General features: G+C 41.5%; 1 protein-coding gene across 1 annotated transcript in view; it reads left to right on the top strand.

Annotated features, from left to right (window-relative positions):
• EFNB2 (ephrin B2) overlaps positions 1-18,378 on the top strand; it is a 52,179-nt gene that overhangs the window by 22,051 nt on the left and 11,750 nt on the right. Inside the window, exon 2 of the mRNA XM_027818243.3 lies at positions 3,674-3,957. Coding sequence (XP_027674044.2) covers positions 3,674-3,957 — 284 coding nt within the window. The remainder of the gene's footprint in view (positions 1-3,673; positions 3,958-18,378) is intronic.

Below are 18,378 nucleotides of genomic sequence, written 5' to 3'. Positions count from 1 at the left end.
ACTCGGGCTTGTGGGGTTCATGATGTGGGGCTAAAAATGGCAGTGTAGACATTCCTACACAGGCTGGAGCCTGGCCTCTGAAACCCGATGAGGTGAGAGGGTCTCACTCAGAATCCAGGTGGCAGCCCGAGCGGGAACATTTACACTAATATTTTATCCCAAAAGCATGAGCCCTGGGAGCCCAAGCCAGTTGACCCGGGATCTGAGACTCACAGCCTTAGGGAGTCTTTGCAGTGGTTCTCAAACTATGAATTGGAACCCCAAAGTGGGTTGCGACTCCATTTTAATGGGGTCGCCAGAGCCAGCATTAGACTTGCTGGGACCTAGGGCTGAAGCCCGAGCTCCACCCCACCTTTGGTGGCAGGGCTTGGAGTTAGGCCGTCTCTCTTCCCCACCCAGGGCGGCAGGACTTGGGCCCTCCCCCACAGGGGTATGTAGTAATTTTGTTGTCAGAAGGGGGTGCAATGAAGTTTGAGAGCCTAATTTTAGTCTCATATTTTTGCAAATCTCAGCCTTACTCGTATGCTATTGTATAATAACTGTTCCCAGTTATGGGTCACTACATTTCTGTATGCCACATAAATGAATCAGGTGAAGCTCTTGATCTTTACAGTCTCCACCCATATTTATAAGTTACTATCACAAGGAAAGTAAATTGCATGAACTCTGCTCATGAAAAGGTCACAGCCAAAGCCACAAACTGTGGAGAAGGTTTCAGCTCAATCAGGCTCCTAGCACCACCTTTCATTTTCAGGCCTCCTTTTTTCCTTCCCTTTACCTCGTCAGTGTTAATGCTAGAAGTCTGAAAATTGGAGTGGAAGAAGCTTTGTCAGGTTCAATTTTCAGAATATGCTGAGTTCAGACACATAGCCAGAATATTCCATCTGCTGTAATGTCTAACCAGTGCATCAGTTAAAGCTCTTGTAAAATGTGTTTAAGCAGTATAATGGGACCGTTCTGTCCTTTACCCTTTATATTCCGATTCCTGGCTTTTAAGTGGCTTTTAAAGCTCTTTAACCTTTTATTTCCCTGTCCGTTTTTCTATTCTTTTGCATTTATTTATTTCCTTAAAAAAAACCCAAACAAGAACAACAACCAAAAGCATGTTTCCCACTATGTGTCTGTTTCGAATTGAAAACTGTTCTCTCATACTGACTTTGGGCCCTGGCCTGCATTCCTTTTGCACTCCAAACTTCCATTCACTTCAGTCATCCCTATTGACCCGTTGCTCCCAAAATTTAGGATCAGCTTTAAAGGTCCTTTTTGTTATTTTTCAGAAAGGCTTCTAAATTATATCGGCAAGATTTATGTTAAGCAGGTACATAGTCTAACCCAATTAATGCAATATTTATGTCCATGTTACATGCAAATGTAAGCTGGTTTATTGAAAACGAAGGGCCCGATTCTGCAAGCGCTTCTGCAAATTGCATTAAGCATTTCCATCATCTGCAATGGAAATACACGAGTAAATGTTTGCAGGCCTGGGACCAAACAGCAGCTGGCCTTTATCCTGGCACAAAGTGGGGAGGAGCACAAGTAATCTTTACTCTGCCCCAAGATTGTGGCCAGCCCCTGTGCTGGTATATGGGAGAGAAGTACCATAACTTCTTCTCCTGCCCCTTCTCTTTACGCTCCCTGTGCAGGGTTGGCCACTCCCTACTACTCTGCTTGTGCCCCCGAAGGTGCTGGCCTCTCCAAAGGCGACAGGGAGAAGAAAGCAAGAGGTGAGGCTTCTCCATTCTGGCCACCTCTGCCGTGGAGAGAGCATATGCAGCTCCCTTTAGGGATGCAGCACTGGATGCATTCTTCTTGCATGCCGATGAGCTCTGGGAGGCAATGCAGCTTCACGCTGACCCCAACGTAGGCCTGTGCCCGGTAGGCATAGCTGAGCCCAATATTTGTAACACAGAAATTAAATAGCACGAGTGAATTACAGCAACATGTACTTTTCTTGCCATAACACTGTCTTGTTTTTTTTAATGCATTTGTAATTACGAATGCCTTTCTTCTGCTACATACTGCTTCACAACAAATATAATTCTTCCAAAGGCTTTGTGAGTGAAATAATCCCATTCATTAGTACAAATCATAAATCCTAAACTCACGTTGTGCAGGACCAAGTAGTCGCAATTTACAGACCAGAAACTTGGGGGGCCTCATTGCTGGTTTTGAGTTAGCAGCTTCTGATCTATTAATTATGCTATAGCTGGTTGGCTCCTTTAGCTACCTAAAGGATGGGGGTACTTTAGGCTTACAGCTTTGTTCTCTGTCTCTAATGTTTTAATGAGCCTGCAGGATGACTGCCTATGAATGAGGTGGGTTTTCTAAGTATGTTGTTTAGTGTTAGCATGCTAACACTAAACAAAGAATGTTCATTAGGAAGCCATTGTTTCAGTTTTTCTGAGCAATTCTCCATTAAGGAAGATCTTTGCAGCAATATGGCTGGCAGGTAGGAGAAAAAGGGAAGAGAGAGGGTTTTAGCTGTAGGCATTAGTGGATATTGTATCAGTAGTTACAGCTCTAAAGACTTGCTTCGAGGCATTAATTGGACCAAATACATCTTCAGAAAAAAGATTAGCAGAAAAGTGCAATGGCTTTTGTCCTTGCGAGAACAGGGCTCTTCATTTTGTGGCTGAATCAATACTGCAATTAATTATTTTTAGTTTTCCTTTATGGATTTGTAAAACATTTCTTTTAAGGCACAATTTAAAATAAGTCCTGTTGTTTGATCGATGAGTGACTAATTATGATAAGTAACTCAACATGTTCTTGATGAAGCTTGCCTGTTAATGAACTTCAACAGCAAATATATCATAGCAGGATGGAAACAAAATGCTTGCACACTTGTGATTCCTTAAGAATTTTGAAATCTGTGTCTGAGAGTTTCCAAAGGGGCTGCTAGAGAACTAGTGGAGGTTTGGATTGCAGTACAAGAAATAAAGCCTTTCTGAAGTTACAAAGACCACAACCATGGTCTCGATGGGACTGGGCAGCGAAAGGGCGAAGAGGAGATCATTAAAGCTGGTCACATTACTGTACGTTGGCAGTAGAATGTAAGCTCTTTGGAGCAGAGAATGCCTTTATGTTCTGTGTTTGAACAGCACCTTGCACAATGGCATCCTAGTCGGTGACTGAGGCTCCTAGGTGCTGTGCGATACACATAATAGTAACTGATATGTTAGTAAATCCTAAGGGCTAGATTGTGCCGTGCCCTGGAACAGGAGGTGCAAGAAATCTCTCAGCCGTTGGTCTCCCATGCAGGAATCAAACAAAATAAATGCAAGGCAGTGAGAGGCTAGGGATGCTAGCCCCCTAAAACAGGAAGGAGAAAAGGTGTCATGACCCTGCCCTTCCTGCACTGGATTGTGGAGTTGGCTAGCTGTAGAAGGAATCTTTGGTAATCATTGTGCTTGTCTGGGACACAAAGCCTTTTCAAGTCCCCAAAAGTGGGACAGTGCTTATAAGACATACTCTGGCTCTAATTTTCAAGAACTAAATTCGTACCTTGTTGATTTTAAATTGTCAGGCACAAACTATCAATGGCTGCTTCGTTCATCTGTATCATGTATGGTTTGGAAACGGTGTATTCCTGTCTGCTCTTTTCACATGCCATTTGTCTGAATCAGTCTTTATCAAATGTCTCACATTTCCCCTTTTCTCCTGGTTCTTATAGATTCCTTCCTGGACAAGGACTGGTACTATACCCACAAATAGGAGACAAACTGGATATTATATGCCCAAAGGTGGACTCTAAAACTGTTGGCCAGTATGAGTATTATAAGGTCTACATGGTTGATAAAGACCAAGCAGATAGCTGTACTATTAAAAAGGACAACACACCTCTACTCAACTGTGCTAAGCCAGATCAAGATGTTAAATTTACCATCAAGTTTCAAGAGTTCAGCCCTAACCTCTGGGGCCTGGAATTTCAGAGGAAAAAAGATTATTACATTATATGTAAGTACAAGTTGGCATTTGTTTATTCTTTTTCTTTTTTATGTATGTACATTGTCTGCAAGTAAAGAAGTTGCCTGGGTTTGTACTGTTCTTTCTTTTAAAATATTTTCTTGGCAGCTTGTTTTCAACAAGCTAACATTCCCTGCTGCGTCTGTAGGGCCTCTGTCTCTTTTTCAGGCTTGTATACAGTCACTATAGATTATGCCTATAAGGGCTTCTCACAATAGCTTTGGGTACTTATTAAGTGCCAGATGGCTATATCCTTGCTCACATAGTACCTTACAACATGAGGAGTCCCACTGAAGTCAGTGGGGCTCCTTGCTAGGTCATATTCTACCAATTGTGAGTTTAGGTATCCAAACCTGGCCTCAGCCAAATCTTATTAAAGATTATGACCTAGACTCTCAGCAAGTGTAAAATGACACAGCTCCCTCGACTTCAGAGACACTATGCCAATTTACACTAGCCAAGGATTTGGCCCTCTAACATTAAGGTCAAAGTATCTCATTCAAAGCCTTGCAGGCATTCCATCTTTTCTGGAGAACTGAGCAGAGATCATCTGCTAGTAGGAGTTGGGCATACTCCGGAAAGTCCATTTCCTGCAATTACAGGTAGGTTGGGCATTGGTGGACCTTGGTTCTTCCCATCTTTTTCTTTGTGTGTTTATCTTTGAAAACTGAGCCCCTGAAAGAAGCTGCTCTTGATATTTTTTCATTTTTAATAAACATAGATCATTTAAAAAACATACACAAAAACAAGGAAATTGAGTGTTAAAGGAAAACAAATAATAAAAATAAAGTGGATACGTACTCCTCTGTTACATACATATTCATATGGACTGTTTCTGGTAATTTCATTATACGTAAAAATATCTAATAAATCACAGGGAAATATGTAAGCAGTCAGTGTAATTAAAATGTGAAATAATCACAGAATTGATTAAATGACAAATGTGGGAGTTTTAAAATGCAGTTTGTTGATGGTGTCAGGCTCTGCTAACCCCTCCTTCCCCCCCAATCAGTCTACTAAAGTAGGTGCAAAAGAGCCTGATGCTGTAGTCTTTAACTCAGGCGAAGTGCCCATTGAACTTTGCCTGTGTAAGAACAGCAGGATCAGATGCTGTGACAGTTGCATGTAATCCTAATGAAAATGTGGAACATAAACATGTCCATTTATATGCAAATAGCTGGCTTTAAGGGTGAAATATTTCAGTTATTTAATGCTAGTGTAGGGAAACACCCACAGTAGACCAGATATAATGGAATAAATGTCACCATTATATTTATAACTTGAGAATTATGGGCACAAATAAAACCTTCTGATAGGCTGTCAGGTCTGTCATTTGTGTGTCAACAATTCTCTGGGTAAATCCATGAGTAAGACTCATTTTCTTTATTTTTCTATAATTATTTCATTATAGCAATAAGACATAATAGCTATTGCTTTCCTGGAGGATTATTGCATTCTTTGGTTGGTATAAGTCGCTTGGCCTACCGCCTTGTTCCTCAGAAATCATACTAGATTTTCAATAATACCTTACTGCCTAACTACATGGCCTGCCACACTTCCTGATTATTGTGGTATCAACAAAAGGCCTACCTGATATTATGCTGGCAGTGCCCTTTAGCACCATGGCCCAGATTCTCCAAGATATATAGTCACCTAACTAGTTAGGCAATTAAATATCTTTGAGGATCTGGGCCCATGGGTCTGATTTTCAGAAATACCCGCAGGTGAAGCAGTGGGCCTGTGAGCACTCAGTAGCTCTGAAAATCAGGTATCGTGGAGCTGAAACTCCCTTCTTTTTTGTGGTTCAGAGGTAGGCAATGGGCCTGAGTCAGATCTTAGTTATGCCAGTTTTACACCAGGGTAACTCCACTGAATTTGATTTACACCAGTTAAGCAAAACCAGAATCAGGTTGAATATTCAGCAGATGAGTGAACCGAGGGGAGCAGAGCTAGGAAAATCCTTTGCAATTTGGCTGTAAAATGCGGCTTTCGTTAATGCTACTTGGAGCAGTGTTAACTTCTGCTCCACAGCTTCTGCATTCCTTGGAGAGGAGGTGATACCTGGCTAAGAATGGGGGAATCAATGACAATGTTGCCCTGAACAGTACTGCCAATCCCAATTGTTTAGAAATCACAAGTCAGACCCCAAAATTACTTAAATCATCAGATTTTGAAAATAATAAATGCTTTTTTTCTTGGACTTCTATTTTTTGAGGCTTCGGGGGTCATGTTTTCAAGCTTTTTCCCTCAATCATGAGGGCTTCTTTTATGAAACCTGAAATTCTCACATATTCTAACATGCCCATGGGAGCTGAGCAAAATACCACATATGGTGCGAGTTGGCACTGCTGCACCAAGCTAGCCTGACTGCTCAGGGCAAAGGCAGAGATTGGAAAGGGCATGGTCAGCTGGGCAGGAGGAAGGACTTGGCCTTTCTGTCCCATGCCTTACCCCACCCTTAGCCTGCCCTATTCAGGCCTACTCTGTCCAAGAGGTTCCCCCTGGCCAGAAACTTGAGGAGAGCTGAGGAAATGCTCTAGGCTGTTATAGTCAGGGCTGCTCCAGGTGGGATCTCAAAAATTAGAATATTCCAGGCCTCTAAACACAGAGAGCCAGCTTGGAAGACTCTCACCACAGAGATGTAGAGCATAGTTCTCCAACCCACCCATGGCCAGAGACCTAGATCTATGACTAGAGCAATGCTGGACCATAACTAGGGAATAGCAGGCAGAGGCCACTCACCATCCCAGTTAGTGCACAAAAGATAAGGGGTATCCAACTAGTGGTAGCCGGCAAGGCAGAGAATTACCATCTGATGGTAGGAAGTAGCCAGATCAGGGCAAGCAACCCAACCACAGCCCCTTCCTGGGCTAGGACAAGGAGCAGTCAGAGAAAGTACCTCAAAGAGAAGCCAGTTACTTAAACACCAGTCTACAGATGTGCCAGAGCCAGCTAAGAGCCCAGCAATTCCCAAGTCCATAAAGCTTATTCCCTGATATAGCCCTGTCAGAAGTAAGTACTGGTAATCAGGATATTTTCTGTCAATTATGTAAATAACATAATACATATTTATTATCTATGCAAATTAAAATACAAAATCATTTGCATAAAATCCAGATTCCTGAATCTTCAGGTTAACAAGTGCTCAGTTCCCCTGAAAAAAATGGATTAAGTTATCTATTATATGAGAAACACAAATATGTTGCTGTAACATTTCCCCATCCGTGTTTGCATTGCATTTTTGACAGTATGTTCCCATCTGTCAGAGTCTGGTTTGGAAGCACTGTAAGATGCTGCATTCTCTAGACCAGGGGTCGGCAACCTATGGCACGTGTGCCAAACACGGCACGCGAGCTGATTTTTAATGGCATGCTGCAGCCTGCCAGGTCCCAGCTGCCGGCCCCGCTCAGCCAGCTGCCGAACCCAGGCTGGGACCCCGGCAGGCAGCAGCAAGCCATTAAAAATCCTGCCCGCTCTGGCCTGCTCTTCTCCTCCGCTCCCTGCTCCCCGCGCTGCGGGGGCAGGGTGAAGAAGCTTGGTCCTGCCGGCTACTGCTGCAGGGCAGGCAAGCTCCCCCCTTCCCCACCTCTTCCCCCAGTGTGCTGTGTTCCTGCCCCTCCTCTCCCTCCCTGCTGCTGATCAGCTGATGGGCCTTGTGAGGGATGGGGAGAAGCGGAGCCGCAGCGCGTTGTTCGCTGCTCCAGGGAGGAGCGGAGAAGAGGTGGGGACGGGGCTTTGGGGAGGGGGTGTGGAATCAGGGCATATCCCCTCCAGCCCCCTGCCATGAAGCGCTCTGGGCAGGGGCTGGGAGCACCCCCATGACCCTAGCCCACACCCCCAGACCTCTGCCCTGACCCCTGCATCCCCCTCACACACTTCCAGGTCTCTGCCCTGACCCCTGCACCCACCACAACCCCAGCCCTGACTCCAGACCTCCTCACGCATACCAGCCCCCCCACACCACATGCCCTGACTCCTGCACCCCCCTCACATGCCCCCAGCCCTCTGCCCTGACTCCTGCACCCACCACACCCCATGCCCTGACTCTTGCACCCCCCACATTCCTGCCCCCACCCTGAGCACCAAATGGGAGCTCCTGCACACCCTCCCCCCCCACATTCCCACCTGCACCCCTTGCACCAAATGGGAGCTGCGCAGGTAAGCACTCCGCACCAAAACCTCCTGCCCCAACCCTGAGCCCCCTCCCTCATTCTAGCTCTTGACCAGGCCCTACACCCCAACCCCCAGCCTGTTCCTTCACCCCCAGCCCTGTGCTCAGTGCACTCCCACCCTCAGCTCAGTGCAGAGAGAGAGGAAAAGAATGGGCTAGAACCAGGGAGAAGGTAGGTACCCACTCTATGTGGGCAGAGCCCCTCAGCCCACTGCCGATCTGGGGTCCCGGCCGCTGGCCCCGCTCAGCCCGCTTCCGGTCTGGGGTTCTGGCTGCCAGCCCCTTGCCAGCCAGGGTCCTGGCCACAGGCCCCGCTCAGCCCACTGCCGGTCTAGGTGAATGGAACCCCAGGCTGGCAGCGGGCTGAGCGGGCCGGCGGCATAAGATCAGCATTTTAATTTAATTTTAAATGAAGCTTCTTAAACATTTTGAAAACCTTGTTTACTTTACATATGACGATAGTTTAGTTATATAATATATAGACTTATAGAGAGAGACCTTCTAAAAAATGTTAAAATGTATTACTGGCACGCGAAACCTTAAATTAAAGTGAATAAATGAAGACTCGGTACACCACTTCTGAAAGGTTGCTGATCCCTGCTCTAGACTAAGCGTGACCAGATGAATCATGGGAATCATGATCTTGGGAGGGAGGTTTATGGAGAACAACCTCTCTTGAGAATTGACAGTGGCTTGATCCATAGAATAGAATCCTGGCCATGATGGTGATGGCACTGCTAATAGTGAAGTGGGTAGAGAAACCATTGTACCACGTGCCATAAGGGAAAGGTGAGGTTAAATCCGTGCTTTCCCATGGTACTTAGACATTTTGGTGATGGAAATACAGAGAGAGATCTTCATACCCACAATTCCCCCCAAAAGTCTGACTATGGGCTTGTCCACACAGTGCTTTAGTCTGCACCAGAGGAGTACAAATTCTAGTGCACACAGCATGTCAGGGCCTGTGTGGACCCCGCTAGTACACACAAAAAGTTCCCTAATATGCATTAATGTAGTGCTGTTTGAAACTGGACTACATTAATGCGCACTAGGAAACTGCTAGTGCGTGCCACCAGGGTCAGTTAGTTTGCAACACGCTAGTGCACACTAGCATTTACACCCTCTAGTTTGGAGTAAAGTACCATGTAGACAAGCCCTATATAAAGGTAGGGAAGTAGTTTTTCTCCGTTAAATAATTATATGTAAAAAAAAATGACCTCACAAACAAAAGGATTTTTTAAAATGCATTAGAAAAGAAAGGGCATTGGAAGCTAACCATTCTCGCATTAGTTGTACATTAATCTGCAATTAATCCAGTGCATTTCTGTGTACTACTGATAGAGTGAGGTACAAGTCAATGTAAGTAAGAGCATCAGAATCTGGTCTGAAGAGTTAATGCTGCTCATGGCAGTACTTGAAAGATGATGTGGCATACTATTGTGAAAATAAGTAAACTGCGATAGAATAATGTCCTTACTTTTCCTTACTTTGCTATCATCAATTTTTGGTTCGTTGTAAATTACAGTAGAACCTCAGAGTTATGAACACCAGAGTTACAAACTGACCAGTCAACACACCTCATTTGAAACCAGAAGTACGCAATGCGACAGCATCAGAGACCCGGGGGGGAAGGAGGGGAGGAAGCAAATACAGTACAGTACTATATTAAACATAAACTACTAAAAAAAAGGGAAAGCAGCATTTTTCTTCTGCATAGTAAAGTTTCAAAGCTGTATTAAGTCAATGCATCCGATGAAGTGAGCTGTAGCAAAAGCTTATGCTCAAATAAATTGGTTAGTCGCTAAGGTGCCACAAGTACTCCTTTTCTTTTTGCGAATACAGACTAACACGGTTGTTACTCTGAAACCTAAAATATATAGCTATTTAACTAGCATACCATAATTCCCTAAGGAAATCTGTAATTAAATGCATGGAGCTAAACTGTGCCCTTCAGTGTAAATATCCATGGGAAGGACAAAGATAGGCAGAAAACCGTAGATTTGAAGCTGTGGAGTTTCCACTAAACCATCTCATCATGTGTTTGCCACTCTGTGTAGGCAGGAGGTTTGACCCTCTACTCCTTGTATATACCAATATGCACAGGAAAGCTCTATGTTATTAGGATATCCACAAAAGGCTGGGTCTTCATGCAGAAGCCCAGTACCTCTAGCGGGCTCAACCTTCCCTAGGTGGAAGGGGAGATTTTTTAAGGTGGAGCAAGATTACATAAAATGCAAAATCATCTTAGTTAGGGAAGTTATTATGAGTTTAAAGGAATTGATGCCAAAACCACTAGGCCCTGCTGAAGTCAATGACAAAACTCCCATTGACTTCAGGAGGATTATGATTTTATATAGCGACTTTTCTCTGGCTCTGTCCCTTTTCCAGCCAGCCATGTCTTCAGCCCCAGAAACCGCAGAGCCCCAAATGCACTGATTTAGCTTAGAGGGGCTTCCATGGAGTTGGAGGAAGAGACAGTGTCATTTTTGTTCAAATCACCACCACCCACATAGTAGAATTGTAGCGAAGGGAGCACGTTTTCTGTTAATCTCCTCCGTTCTGTGCATAAAGCAAAGGGAATGATATGGTCCAAAGTCTTTAAGAAACTGAATATGAAGCACTAAATAGCCCTATTCAGTGTAATCACTGCATTTTAGACATTTGAAAAATAAATTTTATTCCTCAATAGAGAATGCTTGAGACCCAAGGAGTGACTACAGAATGCCCCTAGGAAAAGTTCCTCTGAACCTCCAGGTCTGCCTCCAACCTCATTAGCTCAGTTTACTATTAGATGATCATTTGCTTTGACACTAGCAAAATGGAATATGAGGCTTTCCTTAAATGTTTTTGTCAACTTTTTCAAGTGACCCATTTATGTAATTGGCCTCTGGCTTTAATTATTAAAAAATCTTTAATCCCTCACTGATCTAAAAGATTGGACTGGCTAGCAGTACTAGCGCTCAGAGAAGTCTTTTAATAGCAAGGTGGCTTTTAAGTTCTAAATATTCATTCTGAATCTTTAGCATTAAGTGGATTTTTAATAAAACCATAAGGCTTTTATGCTATCAGTTTGTCATTCTGTTACAATTAAAAGACAATAACTGTCAAAGAAAAAAACACATAAAAAGACTGTACAGATTGTGCCCTGAAATATGGCTTGGTTGGGAGGAATAAATCTTTTTGTGTGATCAAGCAGATTTATATGAACATTTGATTTTATTTTTGTATTCTGACAAAATGATTTTTAATCTTCAGCTAGTCAGAGTGGCTAAAGATTATAATGCCTCTTACACAGTGTTCTCAGTCTGTAATACTTGGAACCTGCCAAAGAGCTCACAAGAGCACTTTCACATACCCAAAAGAGACTAGCACAGGTGCCGTTATTAAATGTTTTTGGTTTAAATGGCACAAAGCTGCACAAAACCTATAGACTTTCATTCCTTCTCCCATTATACAAAGTCATTCATAATGTTATTGCAGATCATACATTTGTAGCAATTTAATGTAATTTGTACTTTTTCCAGGAGGGAAAGCCCATGTATTAAAAGCCACCTTGACTCTGGCTATACATGAAGTACATTCTCTCTTTCTTCCTCGTCCTACTTCTCCTGTTCCTCAGACAATTAAATGAATTACCTCCAGCTCTGTAAAATGATATCCAAAGGTCAGTCTTTGAGTTTGTTGAGAGTTTTCTAAGGGTTATATCAGCAACACCACTTAACTTTTGTTGAACTAAATATAAATACAATTCATATAAATAATATTTTTGAGAGAGTGAAAAAAATCGGTGTCTGTCCAGCTTCAAATTCCTGACAGAGTCTGAGACCTGAAGGACTAATGTAGTCACGGTCCATTGGGATTTTTGTCCCAGACCACACAGGGTTTGTAAGAGAATAAGATTATTTTAGATTGATGGTCTTTGTTCATATTCAGTGCCATTACCTAGGCAATACTGACAGTTTATCTCATTTAAAGCTAGACAGAGGTACTACAGCAAGAAATATGTAAGTACCACTTCTCTGTTCCCAAGGGCAGTAAATGAAAGAACAAGATTGCTCTGATTGTTAGTAGGATGGGAGCTGGTGAGAAAAAAAAATTATATGCAAAGTGGGTATGTAAGCAGACAGGAAATGAAGAATGATTGCTTAGAAGGGAAGAAAGAATTATTTAAGAATTGCTCAAAATGAAACTGCTTTTAATATTTCATAGGATACAGTTTAGTATTTTCAGCCACTATTTATTTATAGCAATTTTTTGTAGTTCACTTAGCTTTATAAATGATTTAACAATACTCGAGATGTAGTATACGCACAAAGGAAAACAATTTCCTTGCTAGGGAGCCTTTATTTATTCATCATGCAGATTAGCATTAAGAGAGAATTGAAATGCTTTAAAAAAAAAAACTTAAGACCAGATCCTTCCAAGACTTATGTACCTGCTTAGCTTTAGGTGCATGAGCAGTACCATCAAGTGTAAAATTAAGCATATGCGTAAGTCTTTGCAGGATCAGGGCCTTAGGGCGTATTCTCGTACTGCAGGATCTGAGTAACTCTCACTAAAATCAATGAGACTTAACTTGTATCGCAAGGTGAAAGAGTAGGTCCCTTAATTAAGTTCCAGTATATTTATTAACCTAAAACAAGAAACAAACTTATGTACCAGAAACACACTTACATTAATTTATTCTATATTTCTGTTGATGCATATTTATCTGTCAAGTGGGATGAGCAGTCTTTTATATTGTGTTGTTGTTTTTATTACATTATTTTTATTGCATATTATGTATTTCTAATTAATGGAATGGGACCCCAGAGAATTGCATAGGCATCTACAGAAATTTTTATGAATCTAAAAAATAAATAAACAATATATTAATATAACATTCAAAAATCATTTCCCTACTTACTTATACCCTGCCCAGCCTGGGGTCAGAAATGCATTTTTCCAGAATATACTTTCCTTGGCTAGTGTAGAATTTTTTGTCTGAGAATTGCACTAAGTATATTATAAAATAGAAATGGCTGAAAAACAGGGTGAAATTTGAGTGAAATTGTTTGCGAAATTCGATCTCTGGTTTTAGTCAACATTGGAAATTTTGATGAAAAAATGATCAACGTTTTGATTTCTGACCAGCTCTGCTATAAACTAGGGCCACACCTAGTTTCTGTTTTCAGTCCAAAAGAAATCAATACAAATACTAATGTGAGTAAGATGAGCGGGATTTGGCCTTAGGTAGTCTGTAACAGTGGTTCTTTGGAGTGGTTCAGTGGTTCCTTCTCACAGTGTTCACAGAAATTATACTAGAAGCCTTCTTGCAAAAACTGTTTTAAAAACTTGGTTAGAGCTTTAATTGCTAATAGGATTATATGTTTCTGATGCACTAGTTGATGACATCATAAGCAGCTAAAGTGCGGGAAAATACTCATCTTTATATGCTTGTGATGTTTTAACTGCTGCAGAGAAACTAAAGAGCTCTGAACTCAGGTCCTGGAAGGTAAGTTGAAAAGGAATTGATTTTCAAATATTTTGTGTTAGCATGCAAATGCATTTGTAGGCCACAATCCAGCAATCAGACCCATTGGTGCAGTGGAGCTCACTGAAACCCCATTGACTTGAGTGGAGATCTACATGGGTACTGGGATCTGCCCCAGTAGCTCTGATTGCAGAATCAGAGCCAGACCCTAACTGATTTGTGACCTTAGAACAAATGAAGTTCAAAGATGAACTGAAAATTATTTTTTAGGAATAACTGTTGCTTTAAAATTTGACTAATATCGTTTTTATTTAAAATATCTATCCTCCTATCCAGTCGTGTGTATGTGTCAAAATTTTCAGACTTGGGTGTTCAGAATTAGGCAGTTGATACTTAAATCCATAGTTTGACTCCTAAGGGTTTGTCTACATTAGAACTTATGTCGATAAAAATTTTGTTGGTCAGGGTGTGAAAAAACCTCCTCCCCTCCCCCCCCTCCCCCCCCCCGGCTGACATAAGTTTCACCGACAAAAGCGCTGGTGTAGACAGCACTATATTGGCAGGAGACGCTCCTCCACTGACATAGCTACCACCGCTCATTGGGGGTGGTTTAATTATGCTGGCGGGAGAGCTCTCTCTCACTGGCATAGAGCGGCTACACGGGAGACCTTACAGCAGCACAGCTTTAGTGGTATAGCCGTGCCGCTGTAAGGTCCATAGTGTAGAGGTAGCCTAAGTAAAAGTGGTCTGAGCTCCAGAAGTGCTGACAACTTCCTGCTGAAGTTCATGAGAATAACGGGCACTCAGTACCTTTGAAGGTCAGGCCACTTTGATTTAAGTGGTGCACCCAAGTTTGAAAACTTGGGCCCTGATCTGTACGATGATGGTTTATTGTTCTAGACACAGACACATACATACAACAATCACAACAGTATTTAACTTCTGATTAGCTTTGCCAAGTGCAAAGCCATTCAATAGTATCATAACTGATCTAAGTACTAAAGTGCCAAACTGTGTGTTTCTGAAGGATAGTTAGATGATGTAAATAGCTTTTTGTGTTTTGCAATAAAGCACGCTTTTGTTGTGCTTGATGTAAAAGCAGGAGATGAAGGTATTCTTTTATTGAAGCAAACATGTGGAAAATTGCTCTAGATTGTTATAGTATAGCGCATCTCCTCTGAAAGGACTGAGGTTCATCTGTAGGGCAAACTCTAACTATGTCACTTTATTGGGGTTACTGCTAGACTCCACACGGTCAAAGCAAATAACGTCATGTCCATCTAAACTATTATAAGCATGAGAGTGGCACATTTTCTAATCTGTAGTGTTATATTCTAAACTGTCACTAGGCATTAACTCAGTCACTGGTGAAGTCCTACCACCTAGAGATGAACTCTGGCTCAAAATGATGTTTTCCACTTCACTGCCACTTGTATAGCAATTACTGGGTCATTAATATCATTGCATGCAATTAGTGACAGTAGAATGAGCAAGAGTGGGCTTTTTATTTTGTTTTTTGTTTGTTTAATATAAACATTTTACTATAACCTTTTCTCATCCAAGGGCTTCAGTCATAAACCAGAGAGATTTTAAAGGCAGATGCAGATTCGTAAAGGAAGTTGTTGAGTTTGCATGCTATAGAAAATATTTTCCTGTATAATATTAAAGCTCATGGTCTTGTTTCTAGCCAGCCTGTTTGTCATTAGGGACAATCAATGTAACCTGAATGCTAACTAATTCTATTAGTTCTGTTCAGCTGAACTGTTAAGCAAAGCTCATTGTGGCAGTAGGGAGGCATTTCTTTCTATCCATGTGGGTTTTTGCCCAGCAGCAGGCTTGTAAGAGGGGCAAACTGTGTAAAATATCTCTTCCTGTCTGGTGAAGTTAACTATCCAGTAATCTGCTTTAGGAAAAAGTTATAAAGTGAATACATTTTAATTAGCAGGTTTACATCTGCTATACAGTTTAGTTCACCACTCACATACACATAATTTGTTTGTGTAAACTGTAGGAAATTATGTGTGTGTATGTGGTAGACATGCATAGCTGGATCACTATGGCAAAAAGAGAACATTTCTGAGACTGTTCTGCATGAGAACCATTTAACGGAAATAATGTTGGAAAAAATTTAACTCTAATGAAAGATCTTAGAAGTATAAATAATAATTTTTAGCAATAAAGCCTTGAGGGTCGTTCTCTTTAATTGGCTCTGAACTTTTACAACTCATTTTAAGACACTTGAAACAATAAAAATTTTTGGTGGGGAGGAGGAGGTAGTGAGTAGGAGGACACAAGCAAATTACTCCTTATCACCTCATACATTTGTCCAATATCTGTAAATAGGAAGGGAAGCAATTTAGACCTGATCTTGCTTCAATTGTAGTCAAAGGGGGTTTTGTCATTAACTTAAATGTGACCAAGATCATGCATTACTGACATCACTATTTGAACTTCATAAGAAAGAGCAGATATTTTGGGTTGAGCATGGGTAGGTACTTGTAGTCTTGTCATTCTCTGTTGCATTGCTGTGGACAATAACAGGCAGGGCCTGTGTTTTACAAAGACAAGTGTGGTCCCTGAAATGCCTGCTCATTAGATCAAGATGTAGTTCTGGATCTCTTGGCCTTTCACATGGTTACAGCACTTCACCCATGGTATCCACTAATCTGGAGATGAAAGTGATACTGCCTTTCTCTTCAAGATTGACGCAAATAAATTTAGAGCTCACAAGCAGCATCGGGCTCAGCCTCACTGAATGCCACTTCCCTTAAAAGGAAAGATTTAAGTTTAATAGTAATAATAATTAATAATAAAGGGCCCAAGTCTGCCACTGTTACTCAAGTTGAGTAATAGTGTATCCCATTGGAATAAGTGTCATTATTCACTGACTCAGGCAGCAGGGAATGTGAATAAGGGTTGCAAAATTGGCATGTAATTTATTCCCCAGTCTGCAGGTATATACATACGTGCTAACTTGACTCAGTGGGGCTACTCATATGCTTAAAATTATGAGTGGGTGTCAGTATTTCCAGTGTCAGAACCTAACTTTGGTACCTTTTATGAATACAGTTTGAAAGCTGATTCCTTGTTTAAACAAAGCTTAGATTCAGTAGATTTTTTAAATGTATGTTAATATTAATCTGATGATGATTGTAACTACAAGCAAAAGTAAACGATCAGCAATCTGTAGGTAATTAAAATAAACAGATTTTATCCCCACTGTAAAATTTCTTGTGGCCCATCAAGCAGAGTGCCTGCTGACTTACCGGTTCTTTAGTTAACAGATCTGAATGAGTTTCTTTAGTTGTTCCAGATTCATGAAGATCTGGCATTGCTGCTGGGCGAAAAAGGCAAATATAATTCTATTTAATTAAAACACTCTTTATATCTCCTCAGCTGCCTTGTCCATCATCCTGGCTGTTCTAGAAACAACTTTCTTGATTTGTGCTTATTTTGTTATGTGGTTCTTGGTGTTCTTAAACTTGTCTCGTAAATGTAGATAATTTATGGGAAAGAATTACTTATTTGGTGCTTTGCTGAGAAAGTCTTTAAAAAGACAAAAGTGAATGAAAGCAGCTAGAGCGCACATACAGGATGATGTGGCAAAGGAATTTTCTTTCATTTAAAAAAAAACATGTACTTAGTGATCCTGTGAGCATATATTAGATCAAGTAAACCGTTGCACTAAGAATAATTTCTTATTACTGTTGGATCTACAGTTGGATATTTTTTTATTGCTGCTCTTGGGTTTTTCTGTTCCTTTTTCTATCTTCAAAAATAGCATTGGATAAGAGATTTATGGGGTTTTGATATTATTTAACTCTAATTGTAAAAACCCAAATTTCAAAGGCCTAGATAGTGACTTAAGGTACAATTCTGAGCAAGAGGTGGCACACAGAACTCACTACCCCAGGAGTATCCCTGGGAGGCTTTGTACCTCAAATAGACCCTTCTAAGTCACAATTCCTTTCCTGCTTTGCTCTTCCTCTGGCCTACACCAGTAGCAAATTACAACAACCTCTGCATCTACAGTGGTTCCCTTGTGCTGTTCTTCACACTAGGTGGCTGCAGAGCCCAGGCTCCACCCATTCCCCCACCCATCTTCTCAAAGGGAGGAAGCAGGCACTCTGTGGCAAGCGCTTGCTCATCTCTGCATGCCCAGACACAAGGTCTGAAAGGAGAAAGCGGCGCTGGCATGTTGGGAATGGGTGTGATTTTACTTCCCTCGGTGGGTGGGTGTAGTCCATGTCACAATCCAGCCCTGAATTAAACTGGTTACAAACTTTTTTAGACCAAGGGATATGTCACTAATGTGGCCTATTTTGTATGTTTAAAAGCATGGAAGTATTTGTGACAGATATAAAGGTAATTGTGACAGATACAAAGGCCTAAGACTTTGTTGTAATAGCATTTTCCTAGAAGTAATGGTGATGGAGTTTTTAATTTTGTACTGTATATCTTTAAAAGTGAATGAGCCTTGATTTTTGTGACTTTGCCTTCATTTCTAATCTCTTTGTGAATGAAAAGCTATACAGAAGCACAAATCCAGAAGCTTAATTCTCCATCTGATTAGAGCAAAGTCACCAACCTGATTGGTTGAAAACAACCAAAGTTCCATGGAGCAGCTTAGCCTCCTGGGAGGCCGAGTAATAATAATCAAATGAAGACATATTAAAATGTAATATTACTTCCTCTCCATGGGGACTGTATAAAAATCATAGCCAGGAACTATTCCTGTCTGCTGACTCTGTTTCAGTCTCTGATTCCC

The sequence above is a fragment of the Chelonia mydas genome, chromosome 1 (assembly GCF_015237465.2).
Source record: "Chelonia mydas isolate rCheMyd1 chromosome 1, rCheMyd1.pri.v2, whole genome shotgun sequence".
Lineage (NCBI taxonomy): Eukaryota > Metazoa > Chordata > Testudines > Cheloniidae > Chelonia > Chelonia mydas.
The sequence above is the reverse complement of the archived record's forward strand: the minus strand, read 5'-3'. Positions and strand labels throughout refer to the sequence as shown.